At 41.0% G+C, this 26,239-nt stretch overlaps 1 protein-coding gene across 1 annotated transcript in view; it reads right to left on the minus strand.

Moving 5' to 3' along the window:
• The window catches only part of LOC121317698 (ALK tyrosine kinase receptor-like), a 113,253-nt gene that overhangs the window by 12,397 nt on the left and 74,617 nt on the right, over positions 1-26,239 (minus strand). The window contains exons 7-18 of the mRNA XM_041253853.1: positions 25,989-26,089; positions 23,462-23,622; positions 21,854-21,942; positions 18,694-18,849; positions 13,357-13,522; positions 12,668-12,815; positions 10,873-11,004; positions 10,188-10,329; positions 8,684-8,836; positions 6,589-6,687; positions 6,236-6,406; positions 558-665 (exon numbers count right to left, since the gene is read on the minus strand). Coding sequence (XP_041109787.1) covers positions 558-665; positions 6,236-6,406; positions 6,589-6,687; positions 8,684-8,836; positions 10,188-10,329; positions 10,873-11,004; positions 12,668-12,815; positions 13,357-13,522; positions 18,694-18,849; positions 21,854-21,942; positions 23,462-23,622; positions 25,989-26,089 — 1,626 coding nt within the window. The remainder of the gene's footprint in view (positions 1-557; positions 666-6,235; positions 6,407-6,588; positions 6,688-8,683; positions 8,837-10,187; positions 10,330-10,872; positions 11,005-12,667; positions 12,816-13,356; positions 13,523-18,693; positions 18,850-21,853; positions 21,943-23,461; positions 23,623-25,988; positions 26,090-26,239) is intronic.

Raw genomic sequence — 26,239 nt, forward strand, 5'->3', positions numbered from 1 at the left:
ACGACATAACTAGGTAACCCACTCCATACCCTCACCACTCTGAGTAAAGAAGTGTCTCCTACTCTCTTTTAACAGTGTCTCAACATACTTTCCAACTGTGTCCTCTGGTCCCGTTTTCTGTTTTGCCTAGAGTTAATTTAGTTGCATACAAGTCCATATACTGTAAGCAAAATCCTATTACTATACATAAGTGCATGAATCTATTTGCATGGCTATATGCTTCTGACAGTTCTTAACAATAGAGGTGGATCTGAAGTGAGATAGATGAATCTTTCAACACAGCGGAATACATGGAGGTCGTATTCCTGTATGTCAGGGATGTGTGCCAAGTATTATGCCTTTGCACATGCAACAGGGTGGAAGCTGGGTGTGACACCGCACAGTGCAAACGAACATTAACCACAGTGCAAAAGAGCCAGGCTCGTCTGCCTTCATGGTTATAGAGCTTTTAACCTCATCTCATCTCACCGTCGGGGGACACAATCCACAATGGCAATGTCACACAGCACTGCTCGTTATACAACCATGGTTAGAGATTGGTTCTGAGAGGTACTCACCGAACATAATGCAAGAAATGGCGAGCAGTAGAGCTGCGATGAGAGCTGACATCACCACTGACAAGACCAGGTGCATGGGCAGCTGAGACATCTCCTGGTTTACAGTGCCTGCAGTATATGTAAAGCATAAACAGAAAACCACAAACCAGTGTAGCATTTCTTTGACTGTTCAGGAATTTGCTCTAAATTGGCATTACTTGTGGTTGTGTAGTGTCCTGCTACATTGCTTAATGCAGAAATAGAAGTCCTAACTGGCATAGCTGCACTCTGACTGGCTAGTGAAAATGACATGAATTAGAATAGTGTATAGACTATGTGGTTGTTGGTTGCTGTACTTTCGCTACAGTTTACTGTAAATGCACTGTCCTTTTACATATGGATATATTATTGTAAGAGTGATAAGCAATAATGAAATTAAGTTTCCCTTAAATCTTATTAGCATCAGTAATATTGGGGCATATTTGTTAAAGAGTGTACTACTTTTAACCTATTTTTTAAAAGTAGAAAACACCTGCTAATTTTGAAAAAAACAGAATCAAGCACATATTAAACCAGAATCAATTTAATGACTAAAGCTTCCACGAGTTGCATGCATGAGTTGTTTGTTACTAGAGTCCCTGTGGCAAAGTGGCTGCTGATTATGAACAGATGCAGAGGTGATGCAGTGCAGGAATAATCACAGACAATTGTAATCCGATTTGGAAAAGGTTTTATTTTTAATCTGGGTCTGGTCACCAAAAGAATAAGCCCCAGCAATACACACCAATGTATTGCCATTGTCTGCAGCTGCTACACCGTTTACCTTCTGGGTCAATACATTCCTGCAACGGAGTCTCGCCTTCTTCCAGGCTGACCAACTTCCTGACCCCGGAAATGAACTGTCAGACCAGCCCGTCCAAAGACTTCTCCTTTCGCTACTTAGTGCCCTCACAGGTCGGGAGAGAGATTTACAACCAGAACTGTCACATATCCCATCGCTCAGAGTGGAGCCGAAGGAACACTCGACTGAATCTACCTCTCCCATTACTCCCCCCTCCTGGAAAAAATAATCCGCATTTTGATGGTCTTTCCCAGCACACTGTACCAGCTGGTACATGAAGGGTTGCAACGCCAGATACCACCGAGTTATCCGGGCATTGCTGTCCTTCATGGTGCTTAACCACTTGCGTGGAACGTGGTCTGTGACAAGATCAAATGAGTGTCCCAGCAGGTAGTATCATAAAGAGTGAGTAGCCCATTTAAAGGCCAAACACTCCTTTTTGGCTACGGAGTAGTTGTGTTCCCGAGGTAGCCTCTTTTTACTGATGTACAGTATCGGGTGTTCTACTCCAGCCTCCTTTTGAAACAAGAGAGCATCCAAACCTACATACGATGAGTAGGTATGCAGGATGAATGTTTTGGTGAAATCTGGTGTGATAAGAGTGGGGGCCTGGCAAAGTCTATGCTTAATAGTATCAAACGCCCCCTGACACTCAGCTGACCATTTAATTGAATTTGGAGCACTCTTTTTGGTGAGGTCAACTAAAGGGTGAACCACTGTGGCATACTCTGGGATAAAGCGACGGTAATAACCAGATAATCTCAGTAGTGGCCTGAGTCTTGGTATAGGGTACACATCGAACTTGGCAATAGCGTTTACCTTCCTGAAACCTATGCTGAGTGGTTGGTGCCATTTTTGTTGGCCACTATGAAAATATGACTGCACCACTCCTGGAAGGTTCAATCACCCCAAGCTCGGGCATGTCCCACACCTCTTTATGAATGTCACTTCAACTTTCTGGGATCCGGTACAGTCTCTCTCACACAGTGACACCTGGTGGAGAGATAAAAACATCTCTGAACTCCTCAGTACGCTTCCGCAGCTTCTGTTGCTGATCTGGAACCAACTGTTCCTCCATTGAAATGATTTTTGTGCTCCTCTATGTTGCCTGGGGCTATAAACAAGACCTCCCTTGTCTGCCAGGGCTTTAATAAATTTACATGATAAATTTCATGTTCATTATGGTGATCGGGCTGTCTAATTTCATAATTCACCTTCCCTATAACCTGAATCATTTCATATGGCCCCTGCTATTTAGCACACAATTTCAAGGAGGGAAGTAGCAGCACTACCTTGTCTCTTGGTCGAAAGGTTCAAATTAGTGCATTTTTGTTGTAATGCTGCTGCTGTCAGTACTGAGCCGATCTGAGGTTGTCTTGGGCCAAACGATTACCAAATCTAGGCAATCTCTAAGTAGGAGCACATGCTTCAATACATTTTTTGACAAGCCTCTGTGCTCCTCCCACCCCTCTCAACAGATCGAGGATGCCGCAAGGTTGTTGGCAGTACAAGAGCTTGAAGGGTGAGAACCCTGTAGAACTCTGCGGCACCTCTCTCACAGCAAAAAGAAGGTAGGGAAGAAGCGATGCCCAATGTTTTTGCTCTTGTGTTACAAACCGTCTCAGCATCGACTTTAAGGTCTGATTAAACCGTTCCACCAAACCGTCCATCTGTAGTTGATAAAGAGATGTCCTGATGGGACGTATTTTTAATATTTTATACACCTGGTTCCATGATCAGTCAAGATCTCCTTGGGGATCCCTACTCTAGCCATAATATGTACTAACTTGCAGTGGCACTAGTGGATCTCCATGGAACTGCTTCAGGGTATCGAGTTGCATAATCTATCACTACTAATATATGCATATACCCAGAGTCAGAAGGTAGCAAAGGGCCCACTATATCCATTGCAATGCGATCAAAAAAAGGGGTGGAAATAATCGGCAGTGGAACCAAAGGGGCGGGGCGCACTCAACTCAGCGCTACTCGCTGGCAGTCTGGGCATGTGGCTACATATTGTGACACATCAGTATGAAGACCTACCCAATATAATCCACTCCTTTGTCTTGTCAGCTTTGAGGTGCTCCGCAAAAGGGATATCATGCGCCAGCCTCATGACCTCGGTCCGACAAGATGGGGGAACCAATAATTGTGTTACAGGCTGTCCTGTGCCCATGGCTAGATTTACCCTATACAGTAATTGCCCCTTGATACTGAAGTGTAGATATACTAGCGCCCCAGCGTCATCAACATCCTTACCTTCAATAGACCAGACCTGCACCCAAGCGTGCACTAGTGACGGGTCATTATGTTGGCCCCACACTATGTCCGTACTTGAGAGAGTACCACATGTCCGGTATATTGACAGGGGCCGAAGTAGCATCTGTACTGGAAGGCTCCGTAACCTCGCCCTCTCATTCACACTGCATTCCGACTCCTTTTGACTGGCGTTTGTTACCATTCAAGCACTCTCCCACCAGACCCCAGCCTTGTCTGAAAGGTGCCCCCTCCCATTTTGTGGTCCATCTCTCCTTATTTGTTTTTCTAGGATGGAAAATAGGGGAAAACATTTCAGTGTGAAAAGGAAACACATTACCAATTTGTTCCCTTTTCTTTTTTCCTGCCACGTTTACATGTGCAGCTGAGACTGCCATTATTTGCATCAATTCTTTGAATTTTGGCCAGTCTAGGCACAGAATAACAGGGTGTGGCAACCTTTCCGCCACCCCTACTACCAGGCGACGTTTTATCGGTCCTACCGATAAATACAATTTTAGGGTTGGGTATGCCGCTGTGTCTCCATGTATACAGGAGATGGCCACCTGACATCGTGGCCGCCACGACACACAGCCCAGGAGAGCTGTTCTAATCAAGGTTTGCTCACAGCCTGTGTCCACTAATGCGTTGGGTTTCACATTACCTAAAACCACACCAATCATACAAGGTCCCTCCCGACCATTTTCCCCACGCTTACCTATCTTAGTTGCCCAATTAAACGTGGCCACGTCACACTCCATGGCAGCAGGGCATGACCTGGCCAGATGTCCCGGTTGGTTACACCTAAAACACGTTGGGGGGACAGAGGGAACATAGGTTTGATTTTTGTCCCGTTGCTGGTATGGCAACGGGGCAAGGGCAGCACCTCTACCCAAGCTGGGGGTGAACCTTGGTCTTCATGAAGAGCAATCAAGGGGGCCCATTGGGGTTGGCTGTATCGGAGGTCTGGGACCCGGGACTCCTGGTACCGGGGGTGTTGGAGGACAGGGGGGTAGGGGTCAGCTGCTCCGAAGGGCGGGAATCGACAGTATCCCAATCCGGATGGAGGCCAGGGAGTCCTTATAAACCTCCGGCAGTTTTACGGCGGCTTCCAGGGAGTCGTTGTTGTGGCGCTGTACCCAGGCTTGGGTATCGGCACCGACAACATGGCAGAATTGGGGAGAATGGCCAGTTTGACCAGGTCATAGCTGGCAGCATTGAGGTTGCTTACAGTCTGGTAGGCTGTCTGAGCCTTCCCGATCAGGCAGGGTCCCAGCTGGTTTGCCCATAGCACCCGCGGCCATGATGTGGTGGTAGCCACCCTCTCAAATGCAACCAGGTACGCCTCTGGGTCATCCCCCGCCATCATCTTCATCGCTCGAGCCTTTGGTGCCGACATTGCTGGTGTTGTGGTAGGTGCTGATGCTGTGGACAATGCCAGCCCTACCCTTTCAATGAGCGCAGTGTAGCATTCCTCTCTCCTTCTCTCCTCTGTGTCCCATCTGCTATCCAGAGCTTCCAGCAGCTCCGCTAGTGCATTGTGATGTGTAATGTTGTAATATTACACCAATGTGTAATGCACGAAGCTATTACCAACGGGATTACAGCCAAATAATAATACATATCCGCCCCACAATACTAAACATGGTCACCAATCCGGGGTGATAACAGGTTATTTTCTGTGACTGTGGTGCAGTGTTGATCCGGTTTTGTGTGCTGGCCCAAGGTGACATCTTCAGATTCATGTTTAGCCATCTAGTGATATACAAACACAGATCGGTACTTAAACAGACATGAACAAACAAACCAAACACGAATATTTCTCGTACGCTTTTCTCTGCGTCTCACACAGTCCTTCCAGTTTATAACAAAAAATCAAGCAAAGGAAAAGATTTACAATTCTCCATCCCCTTTATGCTATCACGTATGACCCTTTGGTAAACGACTGCAGCTGTCTTTATTGCCTACAGCTGCTACATCGTTTACCTTCTAGGTCAATACATTCCTGCAATGGAGTCTTGCCTTCTTCCAGGCTGACTGACTTCCCGACCCCGGAAATGAACTGTCAGTCCAGCCCGTCCAAAGACTTCTCCTTTAACTCCTTAGCGCCCTCAGAGGTTGGGAGGGAGATTTACAACCAGAACTCATATTTCTATCACAGTCCCTTAACAAAACTATTGCATTTTGTTGTAACTCTCATTGTAAATCTGGCCTAAGGTCTCGTAAGAGCATGGATTTTATTCCTTTGACATGTTTAACATAGGCTAGATCAGCGAAAGTGTCTTTATTTTAGTGTATTACTAGCAAAACAAAAGGAAAGTTGTTTCCAAAGGGGCAGATCACTAGATGGCACTGGCTCTTACACCTATAAGACACTTTGGTTCATCCAGCCTAGGTTACATATACCTCTGGCAGAATATTAGAATTGAAGAGCAGCTCCTGAACTAACATGAAAGAACAATAACACAGACTTCAAAAAACAAAACAAACAAACAAACAGCACATCCTTTGAGTAACTGAACCACTCAGAGTACCTGCAATCACCATAAAAAGGTACTGTAAGCTACTGTCTTCAAACTCCAGGCTATCAGGGAGACGGTACCTTTGACGTTGTCATTATCAATGCAGGAGACCTGGTCCGGTGCCAACGTGAATCCAGCCTCACAGTAACACTGTGGCTCTGCTGGCTCTCCTCTCAGGTGGCACTCCCTCGTCTGGCAGTGACTGCAGTCCACAGCCAGTTCAATTCTCACCTCGCCGTGACTCTCCATCACTGAGGAGGAGAGGTGTGAGAGCAGAGATAGGCATGGAAGAAGGACAGATAGCGATAGAAAACATTGAGAATATTTCTATTTAAAAACTGTAAGAGTGGAAGCTAAAAGTAGTGTACAGCAAAGGGGAATCTATCAAAGATCTTGTTATTTGAATCCGGCACTGATCTGTTCCAGTCTTTACCTTTTAATGGTGGTAGGTACAAATCGCCCTCAGTGTTGATAAAGGAAACACCGTCTTCTCCATCCCGATGAGGGTCATCATCCTGAGCTGTGCTGCCACCTACAGGCAGGAAGCGACAGGACAGGTGATCAGTACAGTCCTTATAATATATGTTTTACCATACCTCTATGGGTTTTACAGTGCATGTCTATATTTTACCATGCTTTCATTATGCTTTATTGTACATTGATTTGCTTTTTCTATTGGAAACTTTTATAAGGGAACAAGCAATGTGGAGGAATCCAGGTTTAATGCAGTATACCACAATAACATATACCATTTACAGTCATGTGCAGTTACAAATAAATAAATACATAAATAAATACATAAATAAATAAATAAATAAATAGCTGAAACATTTGCCGCACATTCTGAAATTATGAATAATATATCAAATGAATTTCTACATGGTCCCGGACAAATTTAGCTGTCGCTTATTTTAAACTACTTGTTATAATTCGAATTCTCTGAAGAAGAGTATCCTGCTGGTGCAAATTATGTAATTTACATTATGTAAAAATGTAATAAAAATAATTGCCCTAGTTTGAACAGCTGAGTGTAAATGATATTGGGAAATATATTAACTTGCATCTAGATTAGTGCCTCTGGACTGTATTTTAGTGCTGTTTTAGAACTAATCCAATGATGCGCTCCAAGTTGCCATAGTGCTCACTCATGAATGTCATTTCCGTGTTGCACAGAAATGATTTACCAGCTCCAGAAATGTGCATTATCTTTGTAGACAGAAGTGGAGGTGTTGAAAGTGGTGGATAATGCAGCACTGTACAAGAAAATGAAAGCTATTGCTGCAGATTTCAACATTCATTCAAACGCTTTCTCAACCATTCAGAAAAACTGGGATGGGCAATTCCAAGATAAAGTGACAAAAAACATATTGCATTTATCAAAAACATATCCTCCTCTAGTTTTACTAAAGGGTGTATACTGTAGCGTGCACAGGGGTAGTGACACAATCAAATATAAAGACATAAGCCTGGTATCTTCTCCTGCAAAGAGGCCGGCTCTTTTGTACAGTGGTATCGACACTGCGCTTCAGTGCGGGGGAGGTGGGGTTCGCGTCCCATCTGTGGGAACCGAGATCATTATAACATTTATGCAGGCTGTACTATTTTTGTTCAGTTTCTTTTCTTTACAGCCATTTAAAGTTACTGTTAAAAAAAACAAAAAAACCTTTTTGTCTCAGACAGCAATCAAAAACGAAAAAGGCTGCGGATATTGCATTGCTTCAAAACGAAAAGGTAAAAAAAAAAAAAATTCTGAAACAGCGGCATGTGACAACGTAGTAATGTTAAATATTCTTGGTTTCGCTCAAGACAGACTGCTAGTTGGGACTGATTTAAAACAAAATAATATGTATAAAATACAGTAACAAAGCCAGTGACTTGATCTCTGCATCATCGTCCTGTATTTGTTCACAGACGCTTATTCTCAGTAACTTAGAAGCAACAACATAGATTACATTCTTGACAGCAAACTAATATATACAAGATACAATTTTAATTTAATGGAATATTCGATTTCATTAAAATATTATCGATTTGTTATCGTGGGGTCCTAATCGATAAATAATTTGATTATTATCGTTATCATTACAAGTCTAACTATATATATATATATTTAAAGTTATATTTCATTCCATTGCTCTCATCAGACATTGTTAAGGGCAAATAAATTCTAAAAAAGAAACAGTTACATGCATAAAAAAACAGCTAGACTGAGTCAGGGCGACCACGGCAGGTACTGCAGTTCGGACACCGATCCTGTGCACATGACGCATGGCTTCTGTCTTGCCGTGTCGTAAATGCCGTATCGATATCGTAAAGTCGAAGCACGGTAATAATGCAAGAGTCGTAAGTGCTGTGCGTTGTAAATTGAAACAGTTAGGTTAGCTACATTCTATTTTAACTTTTTTTTTTTTTTTTTTTTTTTTTAAGCATATTTTTTTCTTAGTAAATTTCATCATAGTGACACAAGTTCATATCTAGGTAGACAACTTATCAATGAATACCACCTCGTTAGCCACCTCCTCCCCCACCAGAGGAGCAGCCCCCACCACCCCCTCCGAAGCCACCTCTCAGCTGCCACTTCCGGAGGGCATGTGGACAGGATTTCCCCCCCAGGGCCCCCCTCACCCGGGGCAGCCCCCCCGAAGACACTGGCATCTTGTCATCCCAGCCGCCACCGCCACCTGCAACACAGAAACAAAACCTGCTCACAATGGGACCCAGAAATAACAGCATAGCATAGTATAAAAGCACAGTGAAAGCATGGTAAAAGCATAGGTATGGTCAAGCATATAAAAATAAGCAAGGCTAACCATGGTAAATGCATGGTAAAATCATGAAAAAACTGCAAAGTTACCGTGCAAATTTACTGTGGTAAACTTTTACAAGGGGCATCTCAGACCACTCCCAATTGGGCTGTGAAATACAGGGACAGTGCAGAGAGTCGAGACCCCAAAACCTCCCCACAAAAGATGGGGTGAAGACAGGATTCACTTTTTCACTTATCTGTACAACACCTGCAGAGTTACTGCCTTGGGCCATCGAGGTTGAGGCAAGACTAACTCAGTGTCCAGAGGAATGTGAGAGAGCTGCAGTCTTTTCACATATGAATTGAAGCAACATATAACACATTATATAACATATAATGTGAGGCTCAGGAGGGGTCATTATACAGTACCTGCTTCACAGGGGATTAAATTATAAGTGGCTAGCGGGACTCCCAAGTGGCGTGTCCGGTAAAGGCGCTCTGCGTGAAGTGCAGGATGTGCCCTATAGCCTGGACTTTGCTGGTTCGAGTCCAAGGTATTCCACTGCTGACCATGGATGGGAGCTCCCATGGGGGCGCTGGGCAGCCGAGGGCTGCCCGGCAGGGGGGGCTTAGGTTGGCCAGAGTGCCCTAGGCTCACTGCGCACCAGTGACCCCTGTGGTCTGTCTGGGCGCCTGTGGGCTTGCCTGTAAGCTGCCCAGAGCTGCATTGTCCTCCGATGCTGCACCTCTGAGGTGGCTGCATGTGGGCCTGCAGCGTGTAAAGAAGTAGTCGGCTAATGGCACACGTTTCGGAGGACAGCATGTGTTCGACTTCACCACTCCCCACTCAGCGCGGGGATGGTAGTGGTGAGCTGAGCCTAAAAATAATTGGCTATTCCAAATTAGGGAGAAAATGATTAAAAAATAAATAAATAATAAAAAAAGAAAATTAGCAACTACTAAAACTACTAAAAAATGTAAAAAAAAAAATATAGGTGGCAGCATACACTTGAAAAATGAAAATTAAGTCTTGAACACATACTAATGAAGCAAAAAAAGTATTATTTTAATAGAAAGTTTTTATGTCAAGTAATTTTACAATGGCAAACTACCAATATAAGTTTTAATAAACAAGCATACTCAACATACATACAGTACAATATGAGCATAGAATTGCAGTGGCAGTCTAGTGATGTGTGCACACAAGCACCCCTACCCACTAATTTATAACCCTCAAAATAACAAGTTACAATTTGAAGCTCCCACCCCCAATAACCAGGGTTTACCTGCTGCCCCAGAGACGCCATTGACCCCTTGGACAGTGGTGTCGTTCTCCAGAATCTCCATGGGATACTCAGCCTTGCCGCTGTAGCCTCTCCCACCCCCTCCGCCTGCGATGAGCAGAGGCACTGGCACTCCGTCCTTCATCTGGAATTACATCAAAGACTGTTAGCTGCCAACTCTCCAACCAGAACAGCCTTCTTCACTCAGCCACAGTGACCCAGGGTTAAAGGAGGGGCAGATTAGGAAACCTGGAAAGGTCACAATCTTGTTGTTGCCCACCATTTTGCATCAAACTATTTTGTGGTACACAGTTTATATATAAGAACATGAGCAAAGGGCAGCTGATCCAAAATGAGACCTGCAAAAACTCCCAACCTCTTCTATAAACCTTGACAAGCCTAAATGTTCGCCTCAAAAGATTATTCGTGGTTAACGGGTTTATAAATGAAGCAATGTGCTCTTCTACATTATGACTTCAAAATTTGTCAGGATATGAACATGTGTTTGCAAATAGTGCTATAATGCATACCAATGGGTTTGGCTATAGGTGTTGATATTTTACAATCAGTTACTAACCCAGGCAAAACAGTATAGACCCCATTCGCATTAAACAGCAATGCCATGCAAAAATGTGAGTTGCAGTTGCTGTCACATGGATGACATCATAGAGATCCTAACCACAGTTACCTTAAATATGTAGGTAGCACCGCCTCCTCCTCCTCCTCCTCCCACCCACTCCTCCACCGTCTTCTTTGACTGGTTCATGTTGTCAATTACACTTGTCTCTCCCTGACACACTCTGTAGATGACGGTGTCCGACTGCAAAGCAAAGCGAATGCACAATCCAAATGTCAAGTCGTTACTGGTTTCTCACTGCGCCATTACAGCTTTAGAAAAGCTCAGTTTGGTGCCTGGTGTGAATTCAACAGCCTCTACCCTGTACCCTCATTCTAAACAACTGTTCTCTCACATCATGCATTGTTCTTTTTCTAGAGCTACTGTATTCTGTGAGTAAATTGTTCCGTGGATTAACCTCCTGGCGATTGCAACCTTCACAAATATAAAAGCATGACTCCAACGATGAAAGTAACCTTCAAAACTACTGACTTAAATTGTCACTGCAAATTCTACTCCAAAAGCCACAGGACCACACTGATATCATGACCTCAAACTGCAGCAAGAGAGATCAATGCGGCACATTAGAAGTACAATTTACTGGATTATTTAATTAGCTTTCTGACCTTTAGAGGGCAGTGTGATGTAGTCTGGGGCTGCATGCTCTGACCCTGTGCTTTTTAAACAGAGATCTGATGAGGGCACTTGCCCTTAGACACTCTTTTACTCAAACAGAAAGCCCCTGTATGGAATGGGCCAGAACGGCGCCTGACCAGGGGAGCCTGTCACCAGCATTCAACTGATTAAATCATCCATGTCTGGGTAAATTCAGCTAGCTTTTCCTTAATTTTATTGAGAACCATCAAGTTTTACTGTATTAATATGTGTATGTTTTGCACCTAGAAATGAATTATAAAACATTTTATTGAGGCAATCAGTTGTCCAGTAACAAATGGTTTGAAGTAAAATTCCAATATTCCTGATAATGCTATACTATAAGGAATAATGAAGCAGCTGCACCTGGTTACCAAGGGAATATTTATATAAAACATAAGTAAATGTAGGAACAAGAGGCGGCCAGTCGGCACTCATCAGTGCTCGTCCATTTAATATATAAGTGATTGATCTCGAAACTTTGTCAAGTTGGATCTTAAAGGATTCCATACACTCACCACTCTATATGAAAAAGCATTTCCTACTTCTGTCCTAAATCACTCTTTACTTAACATCCAACTGCATCCTCTGGTCCTGGTTTCTGTTATTAAAGTATCAGCTTGAGTTAACTTTTCCTATTTTAAAAGTCTGAAGTCTCTCCTTTGTTCTATGCTAAATAGATTCAGTTTCCTTAACCTTTAGAGATGCAACATATCATAACTCATTCTTTTAAGCCCTGAGATTAGTCTTGTTCCTATTTGCTGTACTCTCTCCAAGGCCACAATGTCCTTTTTGTATTGCAGTGACCAGAACTGAACACGGTGCCTTAGAAAGGAGCCAGCATTACTAAGCTCAAGCCAAGGCCAAGTGTTTGCACTGATTAATTATTTGTTCAATACTTTTGAATAAAAAGTCGAAATATTGTCTTCTATCACATGATAATCGTTTGCATAATTAAGTTAACAGTTCCTTCAGCCAGTGTTATTTTAGAATGGCCCATTGTGAGCTCAGGAGGCACAGGTAAGAGGTGCTGTGGTTCAGCTGAAGAACTCAAGAGTCAAAAAGTCACAAAGCCTTTATGTGTCGTCCCATTAAGTTATAATGACTGAAAAAACTAAACACAAACACATTCACAAAACATTTAGCCCAGTGCTCAGTAGGTTTGCACCATTATTTTTTTTGCTAATGTTACAGAGTGTTGCTGGGGTCTCACATTTGGACAGGCGTCTTCCCCTTGCTGTCCCACCAGGATGTAGAGCAGCTCGTCTTTCTGCAGAAAGAAATGGGCCCCCAGAAACAAACCGAACGACCGATCTGGGATGAGCACGCTCCTGCCTCCAGCAGCACCATAGCTCATGATCCTGAAAACAACAATCATTCATATTTTAGCAATCTGATATTGCCATGTTTGATTACCAGGTAGTATGTACAGGTGACTAAGTATGCCAATGGTACGACAATGGTACTTACAATTTATAAATCAGCAATGCATTTACCATTAACTGCCTGTAAACAGTCAGCATGACATGGAAGTCCAGAAAGGATCCCAGAAAACAGAAATTTAAATCTTTAAATCACTGAAAAAAAGACCCCCCCCCCCCACTGCCATGATCAATATTTTTGCAGACAAAAATCCATTATAAGAAGATGCTAATGCACTGTTTTCTGTTTGAGTTTCATAACCGTGGTACACAAATTAATATTATTTCAGTTGCAGTATTTCGTTCAGCCACTGTCAGGATCAATAAGGGCAAGATTGATAAACAAAAACACTGTCAATAACAAAAGGACAAAAAGATTGTGCTATTGAACACCGTTTACTTGCGCTAAGTTTACTCCCTTCTGGAGTTCCTCATCAACGCTGAGCTCCAGGCTGTAGTTTGCTTGTATGGAGTGTGTTACCTGTAGGTTTCGGTGGCGGGTACTCTCCACATCTGCACGCCCCGCAGCGGCCCTTCTGTGCCCACAGACACATTGACATTTGTGCCCCGGTATGAGTTGCTGCACTGTGTTGTGGTGGGGCCCACTGGCCCAGTTGCGCCACACGTACCAAAGTTCCAGGATGTATCTGAAAAACAGCAAAGAAACAGATGCTTGGAACAAAAGAACATCTACAAACAAGGAGACGACCACGCAGCCCATCAAGGCTTGATCTCAAAACTTTGTCAAGTCGAATCTTGAGGGATCCCAATGATTCAGTATCAACAACATGGCTCACCACTGCCTGCTTGAAAAGTGTCTCCTACCGTCTGTCTTAAGTCTATCGCTACTTAATTAGTAACCCTGTCCTCTGGTCCTGGTTTATTGGCTTAACTTTTAAGTTATTTTACTAGAAAAAAATGCATATATATTTTGATCTGCTGGGAAACCCTGATACGCATCTAAGCGACACATTAATATTTCACATTTGGGAATGCTGCAGTTGATCACAAAGTTACAGGACCATACCTGCAGTAGGTTTCAGTGTTTACTTATGCATTCAAAGTCAATCAGATTGCACGATCCCTTCCCCTTGATACTACATATTCAATATTCATTACAGCACTGTACTTAATTTGGAGAATATCTATTAAATCTAAGTTGTGTAAGTTCCGTCCCATTTTCCCTTATGCCCTTTTCTCTGACCTCTAACCCTGCATCCATTAGAACTCCTACCTGGTTCTGATTGGTCAGCCCCACATCACATTTAATGCTATAAAACAACCCAATAACAGAACAGAAAGGGAAAGACTTAATTTAGCAGGGCCTTCTCTTTACTTATCAGCTGATTGCTCTATTTCTACTAGCTACCAGTTGGCTTACCAACAACAGTGAGACTGCTATGTCCGTTCAATTGAAAACGCCAAATTAATGTGAGAACATGTGCACCAGGTCTCGCTTTTGTAGCAATTGCTTTGTTTTTCTTTTCTTTTCTCCTTCTCTCTCCCGTTCTTTCTCCCTGAACCCCAAACTCTGAGTGAGTGAAACATGCCTCTATATATACAGCTGTGCCGAGATTCAATTACTAATTCATTATTCACTTGAATCCCAGCACGTGAACTAATTTGTGCAATCCCAGTGCTCACATATAGTACATACTTTAAATGCACAAGAAGTGTTTGGGTGCAATTCCCGTGCCTAAATACAACTATATATTTTAAATCACTTGTGATACACAGACCCATTCATTCCGTGCAGCAATATCTATACAACAACATTAAGTGAGGTCTATGAAAAATGAGAAACGCTCTTGTCAGCTGGTCTAGCTGACCAGCTCGTAATATATAGGGTTAGATCCAGGAACTGGAAAGGTTTTGATTATGTTTTTTAATAATTTCTGAATCAGCTTTATTAATCCCAATATATTTGAAATATTCTTGGTTAAGGTCATCTCAGTCTTCTGTGCAAACTATTTCTTTTTCTTTTTTTATTTAAGCGGAGGCATTTTTACACTATTTTACATGTGCTGAATCAACAAGTTTGTTGTTTCGTCAAATAATTGTGCTAAACTGTATGGTTGCTTTGTGATTTCATGTCCTCTGGGACCTAGCTTGATACCCCCAAACTAATTTCACTTGGGCTGGAATTTAAACCCAGAGGCTCACAGGTGAAAGGTGAAATGAATTAGGTGATATACCATTCATCCATTTCAAACATTTTTGTACATGACAACAGAAGGCCGTTCAGCCAAGTAAGCCTGTCCCTTCTTGGCGGATCTCATTTCCACCTCCATGATTATGAAATCTCTCTTTTTCAAGTGGCCCATATAACTCTCTCTGTTTAATAGACTGTCAGAAGTGAGGAAAAATCACTTTGCCTTCACAAACTGGTCTAAGCTCTATCACATTCTTGAAGCACAAGAACATTTAAAACCGGTACGTGATGTGTTGACTTCCTCTTGCTTATGGTCTTAGTTAGTCTTGGCAGGTACACTGACATTAAAGCACAACATGGTGCTTTACATTTAGACTAGTGGCATGTTATTCAATTCCACACTATTTTTTGCATTTACCCCTTCCCAGTACTTTATGTATGAAAGTGTTTCAGAATGCCTGCAGTGTTTATAAGAAACACTGTTCTTTACCTGTGCTGTATACTCTGTTTTGTATCAGAGCAAAATATTTTGACCATCAGCCTGATTGTTTTGATAGTCGTTATTCACACATCATAAATCAAAAAATCAACTGAGCAATGCAGTTCTCATCTCTATTATGAGACTCATTTTCCAGACCAAGCTCTATCCTGCAATGTTTATAAGAATAATTGTCTTGCTCCTCGCAAAAAGAGTTGAGGATTGCATTTCCCAGGTGATTTATGACCCCTTTATGTGCGAATAAAAAATATCAAAACAATCAGGACTAAGCTAAAAATACATTACTGTGACATAAAAAAAAGAACAGACAACACAGACTACAGCAAAGGTAACGAGTTTGGCACAGAAGACTGAGATGACCGTAACCAAGAATATTTTAAATATATTTGGATCAATGAACTGTTCTGTAACCCTTTAAAATGCATTTGGTTAATATGTGCATGTTGTTTCAATCTTTACTCACAGCACCAGTAGTGTCAATTTCAAAGAATAAAAACTCACTATATTGGCCTGCAGTTGTTGCATGTTGAAATTGATCTTGTCAGACCTCAGATGCAAAGCAAAGTTGAACCTGGTCAGTACTGGAGAATGCATTCAGGCGCTATGACAGAAAGACAATAATTCTTGGTGGTAAATCTCCCTCCAGACCTGTGAGGGCACTAAGTAACGGGAACAGAATACTCTGGACTATTTGACCTGACACTTCGTTCCGAGGGTTAAAAGGAAGTCATCATGTAGAAAAGAGACAAAACTTCTGTACACTAACTCATTGACCCAGAGGGCAAATGATGTGGCAGCTGCAGATCATAAAAAGCAGCTGCAATCATTTACCAAGGGGTCATGAATGACGGAATAAATAGGAGTCGAACGTGAAAACGCATCGTGAGTACTTGTTTTGTCTTGTCTATAATTGTTGCTTGTATAAAACCCAGAACAGCACTACACCATTGTCATGCATTTAACTGTATCACCCACCATGAGCACTACAGCACACACCCAGGACTGGTGACCGTGTTTGTACATTGTGGAAGGGATACTTGTGTTTATTGTTTGGGACTGCAAACCCGTTATTATTTACCCTGTGCATTACCCATTGCTGTGAATTGACAGGAATCATTGTTTGGTCACCAGACCTGGATTTTATAATAAAAGTACATTTCTAACTGGATTACAAATCTCTGTCTGTTCATTGTGCACTGCTTCACTCCTGCACCTGTACACAATCAACCACTTTGCTACAGGCTATGATACTTGTGTGCAGAGCTTTCAGAAGCCAGGGCAATGTGTCTCAAAGAACTACAGAGGTGCTTGCAATAAGACGGGCTGTTCCCTGTTTGTGAGATAAGAACATGATATACCCTCTCTGAGATGGAGCTTATGTTTGAATACAGTGCTTAAGATTCTTGCTGATTATATAGATTCTGGTGGCTAATATTGGATAACCTTACTTTTTGGATAAGAACTTTGCCACTACATGACCAACTCTCTCTGGTAAGTAATATGAAGTCACGCCTGTCTACTCTGCAAAGGAAGCCCACCTTTTTGAGCAGAGAAGACAATGGTAGGCTAATAGTTAAAAGCTTCCCAATTGTAAAACATTTTTTTAAAACATTTAACCTGTGTCAAAAATATTGACTGCCATTTTTCTACTAGTTCCCATTTGGGATACTAGCAACAGCCAGTCTAGTTGCAAGGTAAGTACAGTCTGTGGCTTATGCTGATGTCAGTATTATTAACTCATCAGCCACTTGGAGGAGATCCACTACACAGGAATACACATGAATTACAATGAAGCGTTAGCACTTTCACAAAACATGTGCTTATATTATACATGCATCTCCTCTGCATTAGTAATTGATACCACTCACTACAATGTACAGTAACAAAGGGATTGTTACAAGCAGGTATGCCTGTCTCTGCCCAACAACTGTTAGACAGTTTTCTTTTACTGCTCATTCCATTCAAACCAAAGTAAACTATCAGTAATATAGAATATCTAATGAAAAAATCTGTTGATTGCTTTAATTCCATTCCAGAGATTTGATGGGAATACATAAAAAAAAAAAAAAGTTTTTCATTGCCGTATGTTACTTATCCATCACATCCCCTTGACAGATTTACAGTATTGACAGCATTATTGTTATCGGTTAAAAACAATTCAAACTGCTTCCCTAATACAGCTTTTGATCACACTTTAAAATACAGCTGCATTAATGACATTTTACCATTTTTTGATAATTAAGACACACAATAGTGGTAGAATGGAACTCAATACACAAACAGCAATTATTTAACAAAGTGATTTTCATTTATTAAATAATGTAGCAAATGTTTCCTTTTAAGTACTATAGTGTGGTTAATGTACCTGTATTTTGAAGGGTTATGTATGTATATTCAGTGGTGCCCTGAATTTCGGTACTGATATCACTATGTAACACAATTTTTGTTCCTGGGTAGTAAGTGTTATTTCCTAATTGCTTATGCCTCAGAAGTATAGAAAATGGCTATTACTCCCCACAAACTTTGCTTTTGTGACCAGGACAGTGATATTTCAAAATATCACTATTTCCAATGGGAAAACGGGCAAATGTGTGTCTTTTCGTTCACATAAAGTCAGAAAAAAACAACATATGAATCCAAATTAACATGTATTTATACTAAAGTAATACAAAAATGACTACAAAAGATTTAGAAGTGACTAGTTTTTCGAGATTTACGATTATACTGTTATTATCGACCAGCATCCCCCCTTCACTGCATACATGACAAACAGTACCTATAGATAACTGACCTACTCATATCTATACAAGGGTTATGGTGCTCTTTCCTCTTTATATTTCTGGGATGGAGACCGCACCAAACCCAAGAATATAAGAATGTGAATATTTCAACACTGAAGACACAAATATAAAAATACTATTCAATACTTTTTTTTCAGTAATGCTGGTAATACTAAAGTTTATTTCAGTAATGCAGCGCAGTACTTTGAAGGAGACTTGCACTAGGAGGCTTTATTGTTTGTATGGCATGTCAGTTATAAACAATTATGTTTGTAGCTGCAGGCAGCAACCATTTCTCGGTTGTAGTTTACAATGTTTTTTAAGAATGTGGGTGAAATAAAGCCACCCCTGTCTAAAATCCAGCACTAGACCAAGTTCCTACTGTACCTTCAGGTTGCAAATCTGGGAACTCAGTGATATCCAGCACTTCTCCTTCAGAGTGCCCATTGGCTGGGGCAGCTGTTGTGCTGTCCTGATTGGTGGATTCAAAGTTCTTCATGCTGGTACTGACCGGTGTGATCTTGGGTGGGAGATCTCCATTGGCTTAGGAAAGAGAAGGGGTAAGAAAGAGTTGAAGATTGAACTACAATTTATTGCAGAGCAATAACATGCTTCTAGATTAGCCAATCAGGCCAATCAGAACAATTACATATGGCAACCAGCCTATCTTATCGTGAGATTAGTGTATTGTTACACACCTGATTTGGGATGCTGATTTTGAATGAATGCCTTTTGAAACACGAAACTATTACCCTGCACGATTAAATAATTAGATCTATACAAATATAACCTGACAAAGTATATCTATTATCTGTAATTACAGTAAAATCCACGCTGAAGTTTCTCTTTGTATCTGGACTTCAAGTTTCACAGAATTCAACAAATTACAGGCACCATACTGTATACAACAGTAAAATAATGAGGTGTAGGGAGAGAGGAGGGTCTGGAGGTAGCTGGGTGTTGTCTGATCAAGGCATCGGTAGACGAGTCTTGAACTGGATGCAAGCGGTGATCAGGAGCCAGTGGAGTGAGCAGAGCAGTGGAGTAGTGTGGGAGGCTGAGAGAACACCAGGTGAGCAGTGGAGTTCTGGATGAGCTGGAGAGGACGGGTGGCGGACTCAGGGAGGCCGGCCAGGAGGGAGTTGCAGTAGTCTAGGGTATCAGGGCCTGGATGAGGAGTTGCATGGAGTAGTTGCCACAGTTACAGAGGGGGCACAAATTAAAGTTGCACACACCTATTGATCATTTATGAAATTCACTTCAGACATTAAGCTTTTAGAAGGATATTTTTATTAGAATAGTAACTGTTGGGTAAATAATGGTGAAAACAGAAACAACAAAGAATGAGAGAGAACAAAAGGATATTAAACCTGTAAGATAAGAAATATACTGAACATGTACCAGTAGATGGTAATTAAGTATCCCAATGAGCACTAAAACTGTTATTTTTCTTAGCTGCATAGTGCATTTGAATGAGAACTGCACATTTATCTTTTACTTGCAGTCTCTAAGCTGGGGTAGGTTGCATGAGTTAAAAAAGTTCTTCTTAGTGGGTATCTTACAACTTATCTGAAAAGCAAAGATTACCACGCAGGCTTTCTGAAGTTATCTCGTGGGCGAGTTAATGCTTTACAAGGGAGGCCTTTCATTTTTCTCAGCTGATAAATGATGGATGGTTAATAAAAGCCACGCTGGATTTGTATCTGCCAGCTTGATCTGTGTAGGAGTGCAGCTGTCAATGCCAAGCCGTTCAGGATCTCATCTCTCGCAACACGACAGGGAGGGAGATTAATGGGAGTGAACAATGTCTTCAAACATGAAGACTGACAGAGCTTTATATTTCTTTGTCTTACTGTGGTGTTATGTCTCCTCAGAATAGAACTGGGTTCTACTTTGAGAAACCACGTTGCCTTTGACCAAGCAGGGAGATCCTATGATCCTGTGACTGTTAGTTGAAAACATGGTTTTGACGGCTTCTAAACTTGTTGGTTATGTATGCAGACAAACAATTAATGGCTATTAATGCTTTGTTCTACTTTTGGACTCTGAAAATGTTTCTTAAACATTAATGTAAAGGGGAACAACATCATTAAATAAATGGGTTATATCAAAACTTTAAAGCATGACAGAGCAACACTCTTGATAGTCAAAGCGCCACACACTACAATGGAGATGGTTATCGCTGAACAGCAGAGCATTCCACACTGGCTGCTGGTTGCAAATACCGTTACTTTCTTCTACTGAAGACTTTGATGTTCTTTACACACTACGGTGTGTGGAATCTGCATTCTTCTCAATGCACGTTCCAGAAATGAATTAAGGAGGTGAGAGTGCAGAACATCTGTTCTCGTTCTTAAAATGTCCCACTTTCATCTCACTGAGAATGAGTCATCTGAAAGTGTTTAGTTCTCAATCTGTGTCCCAGTGCAAGCCACTCAGGATGAGCTTGTCACCCTTTCGATAGGAACTGAAACCACCACCTGTCTCTGGGTCAGTTTCAGAGCTCAAGCTTGACCATTCAAATTCAGTGACTCTTTTGCAGATGCCATTCTGATCCCCTGAATGTTGAACGTGTATCACTAAACCTGCTTGACAGCGTTTCATCCTTCACTTTCTGCTGAGGTGGTTTGACATAATAGTTAATCTGAACAGCTCATCCTGCCTTGAACGGTATACCACTGTCTTCCTGTGAGAGCTTTGAGTGGTGCAATGATCCCATGCTAAACGGTTACTGGACTGTTAAGTAACGCAGATAGTTCTTTAACGTAACCCAAGTAATGTGGGCTATCGACAGAGGTAAACAACTGAAGTTCTGTGACTTATATGTTATGGAACTCTGTTTGAAGCATTTCACTACTAAAATACATATATGCTATGTTCTCCGCTCAAGGCGAAAATATAACCAATGGTCCAGCATGGTATCAGAAGTTAATGTGACCACAAGAGGGGGACAGATCATTGTATTGTTGGCATGTGACTAAGCCTGACTTAAAATGCAGACACTGCTAACCCAAAATACAACATAATTTGTTAAATAATGGTAGGCCTTATTAAAAACATTTCATATGCAAAGTGATAAGTAATGTTTCACTTTTAGCCACATCCAGCCAAATAGCGATTTTATGAATGATGCAGCCAATGTGGTTAAGAAGAACTAAAATATGACTTGAAAAAGCTCCTAATATAAAAGACATACAATGACTAATACGATGAAATACATTCACTTGTATTGAAAAAAAAATCTGCCCTGTTCAGAACATTTATGAACAAGAGGTCATTCAGCTCATCAATGCTCGTCCAGTTCCTAGAGCTGACTGACCTCCAAACTTTGTCAAATCAGGTCTAGAGCATCCCAATGATTCGGCATCAACAACATGGCTAGCTAACCCATTTTATACCCTCACTCTCTGTATAAAGAAGTGACTCCCACACACTGGCTGGTTAATACAGATGGCTAGTTTTGCTATACTAATTACTGTATTACTGTTTTCAGGCCAGAGTGTTCAATAACTGATGGGGTGCATGAAGGTGGGTTTTCAGTACTTACATGCCAGGAAGCAGTCTAAGCTGAGTGAGATGTTATCAATAGCAATAGCGGATCCAGGTTCTCCACTCCCACTGAACAGCAGCCAAAACCTGTCAACAGCAAGGAGAGAGAGCACGAAGAATCATGTCTACATGTCTTAACTAATGTATTTTGTTGTTGGTTAGATTTGCTTTGTATCATTTTCTATTTCAGTCATCACATCATAGCTATCTTACAAATAAGAGCGTAACCAATAACCTGTCCCCTGCCCCTTCCATGGATGTAAGAAATACATCAGTAAGAGATAGAACAAATGTTCCACTAGGGACAGAGTGTTACAGGGGGACAGGTTAGTCAAACACTCCAGATGTTCCAGATGTACTTGAGAGGTAGGCGTGATTCTGAGCGCTCTTTGAACTGTACTTTAAACTGTGCTTTGAATGATACAAAGTGAATCTAATCAACATCAACCATACATTAGTTAAGACTGCTATGGATATTTTAGAGCTGTAACTAGTTCTCTTTGAGGGTAACTTGTGTAACGTTAAACACTCTTGGAAAACAGCATCTTTTAAATCACTTAGAGATGATTCTTCTTGTATGGTGTTGGATGTAGTGTCTGGTACACAATGAGAAAAGAATCAACCTGTTTAGGATACCTCTTAAAAGAAATAAACAGATGGTTTTAGTTCATTTTCTCTGTTCCAAAAAAAAAAAAAGGACTAAATTAAAGCCGGGGGAAAACACTTTTGAGAATAGAACTATGCTGTATAAAAAGATAAAAAAAACTGTTAATGAGAACAGTGGGGAATGCAAATTAGTCAATAATTTATACTCTACAGCTACACCAATTTACAGCCCACTGAAGTTTAACTGCAAAGTAAAGCTATAGCACTGCAAATGAGATCCCAGGGAAATTATACTATAAAATTGAAATGACTGGCAGAAAATGCTGAGAAGGGTTACTGCCTCGCAATGGGTTGAGTATCCATGCAGAAATATAGCTGCAAAAAAACCTAGTAGAAGAAAAGAAGAGGGAACCTTTCTCACTCAGTATGCTAATTGCATGACCCCCCCTAATGAATGCAAGGGTAGGTGCTACCCAGCCAAACTGACCTACCAACCCCTGCAATAATCAGCAGCTACAGGACGATAACCCAGCCTCAGCTCACTGCCTTTCCCATCAACTCTAATACAAGATTTCATTTATTTTTTAAATTGGTGTTTCATTGCAGAGCTCATGTAGGTCATAGGGACAGAATACTGTGGACTGTTCACTGATTGCTACCATATTCTTCTATATGCAACACTGTGTACGGCACACCCAGGTATTGGAACAGTATTGGGGCATACATCAATTTGTTTCCAAATCATCTAAGTCTTTCTTATGCCATTATATAAGTCCAGATGTTTTTTTTTTTTTTTTTGTTATAATGGTCTAAAGAAAACACAGCCTGTACCAAAGCCTAAATTAAACTGAATCACAAAGAACTATTAGTGAAAATCCACAAACGGACCACATTTTCTGAGTGTTTACTTCAGTCTGCACTCTCCTCATAAGCACAAATCACACAGTCTATTAATAATGGCTCTTGACTGCAGCTCACAATATGCTAGAGCACCCCCTACCTGTCAGATACTCCGTGCACAGGAATGGCCAGTCTGCTCCAGCCCTTCACCCCGCTGCTGCCCCAAAGCATGCGACTCTCCTCTTCCCTGGTGCTGTTCTCCACCAGCCACAGAGACAGGGCCCCCTGTAAGGAGCCTTCAGCACATACAGAAAACCAAACCTGCAGGCACAATGTCACAACAAATCAATGGGCTAGATTCTCAAAGCTCTACTCCAAATCATTTAATCAATTTTCATCTAAAAGACCAAAAATACCAATTACAATTCTTAAACGAACAATAAACAACGTAATACTACTAACAAGGTCCAAAATAATAATAAAAAAAAAAAAATAAATAAAAGTCTGTGTTGTTTATTTCTATTTTGGTAACTTTTGGAAAATTTATTTTATAAAAAATGCGTGATAATGACATTTTACAATAAAATGCTTTGGGAATCTAGAATCTAGCCCGAATCTTCTGGTAGATAACTGTACCCTAAGTGACAATACTATAAGCTTGTACATTTACTGAACTTTCTGTTCTTTCAAAATTAATGGAGAAGCTGTTTTTTTTTTTTATCAGCTAATACTAATGTGAACGTATTTTCTGTCTAGTTTCAGAAATTTTACATTTTTTTTATATTATAGATGACTGCAAATGTACCACGGCAAACTTCATACATAAAGCTTTTGGTTTATTTATTAATGTGCGGTAACGCCAGGAAACCACATGTTTAAGCAGAACATTAATTTTTTACAACTCCAATTCAATTATCAGAATGATTTCAGCGACAGTCTGTGAAAAAAATAATAAATAAATAAATGCATTGAAATAACCACATATTATACAAACACAGATTGCATTGCAATATCATTTTCAAGATCTGCTACCACACTGATTTAGAGAAAACCCTCAGTTATTTCAGACATGCTTTACATTGCTGAGGTGAAAAGAGGTCCGTCCTCTCCATAGAACCCCACGTACAAATGTGTGGTAGATTTGAGCCTGTTGCGTTGTACTGCTTTGATGCATGTCAGTGCATGTTTTGCAGGTTACAGGGCATTATCTGACTGATCAAGATCATTAAAGTAAAGCTCATTTCTTTTTTGGTTGAAATTTGGCCCCATGACAAGTACTGTAAGCTCACAGGTGCAAGGAAAGCACTTCAAAGCTAAACCTATATTTGTTTTCTGTTCCTACTTTAATATAGTTTTCATGGATCCATTTTAAACCAGAGCTTTTTTCCTGGATGATTCCATTTTCTCCTGCAGTTCTAATTCAATTTCTGAGGGTAAAAGCAAACTACACCCTGATGATTTAACCAGATTCAACCCATTTGTGAAAATTAAGGTTTATTAAACTGTTAAATGAAGAAATGGTGATGGAAAACGTAATCGTTTATTTACAAAATGGACTCCTAGAGAAACACGTGTCTCACAGGCTGGCAAACTTACATCTTACCCATTGGAAGTCACTGTAAAGGACTGATGAGAAGTACTTTGTGGTGTAAAATTAGAGGTACTGCAGTGAGTGAGGATTAGGTAATGCAATGATTGAGGATTAAAGGAGTGCTATCCTAGATTATAGTCTCTGATGATGGGACATAAACTACCTAAATTTGTAAACTATATACACCCACCCCTCATTACATCGCCCCTCGCTATACTGCGTATTCGGATATGTTTTGGTCCTGGAGTTGGCTCCTCATTGTCTAACTGCGTATGCCTTAGCTGCACTATACATACAGGCACTTAAAATTACTGTTCATTTTTATTTCACAAACAACAACATACAAAACAATTAAAAACAGAGCATTAACATCGTACTGTTATCATATAGACACGTATTGCACAATAACACAAAGCAAATGAAATATCTACTTGCTGAAGCGGTTTTTATTTTAGCCAACGAGGTGTTCACTCAAAGATTTAAACAGCTAAAGGCTGTAGGCATTTTTTTTATGTGATTAAGAAGGTTATGACAAGCTAAGACTGCTCTGTGCTTAAAAGACAGCATGCCCACTCTAGTTTTTTACTCCAGGAAAATGTAAGAGTGCTGTGATTTGGAGACCCAAGAGCAGAATTATTTGATAAAACAATAACTGTTGATTCAAATAAGAAGGACCATGTAGTTTAAATAGCTAAAAATGACACCGATCCAAGTACAGTACATTATTACCAATTGATTACAGAACCCATTTATTTTTAAACTAATATTATTCAAGTAAGTTTGCATCCTTGTGTTTTTTTTTAAATTGTGGATTGCAGCTGTTTCATCCTTTTCTGCCGCTTGATGCATAAGACTTTCCTAGATCCAGAAAAGAAAGCTTCAAATACTTTTTACTAGACAAAAACCACTATCCACATGGTTCAAAGGTGAACATCTTACTATTCAGCTAAAAAGCAAACTCTGTAGTCGAGAGGTATGAAGAGATGTCTTGTGCTGGTGTCAGCTGCTATGAGGAGATTCATTAGCACATTATGACACATTATCCCTCAGCAAGAGGATGCCCTGAATGTTTCAGCCTCTTGTGGGCAAGTCTGACCTGGCAAGGAGAGTTTTTTAGTGGGGGTGGGAACAAGGGGCTCCTCATCACGCTGGGCTCATCGCTCACAAACTCACTGCTGTTCAGAACCAATGCTCTACCTGCAATCAACAACAGAGGTCGAGTTCAATTCTTTCAGAAACATTGCAAAGACACAAGGTTTTGGTCTGCAGTGTTAAAGATGGATTTCTATACAGTGACCCAATGAGGACATGGGATAAAAAAAATGTCCACTGTCCTTAACGACCCAG

The sequence above is a fragment of the Polyodon spathula genome, chromosome 6, assembly GCF_017654505.1.
Source record: "Polyodon spathula isolate WHYD16114869_AA chromosome 6, ASM1765450v1, whole genome shotgun sequence".
NCBI lineage: Eukaryota > Metazoa > Chordata > Actinopteri > Acipenseriformes > Polyodontidae > Polyodon > Polyodon spathula.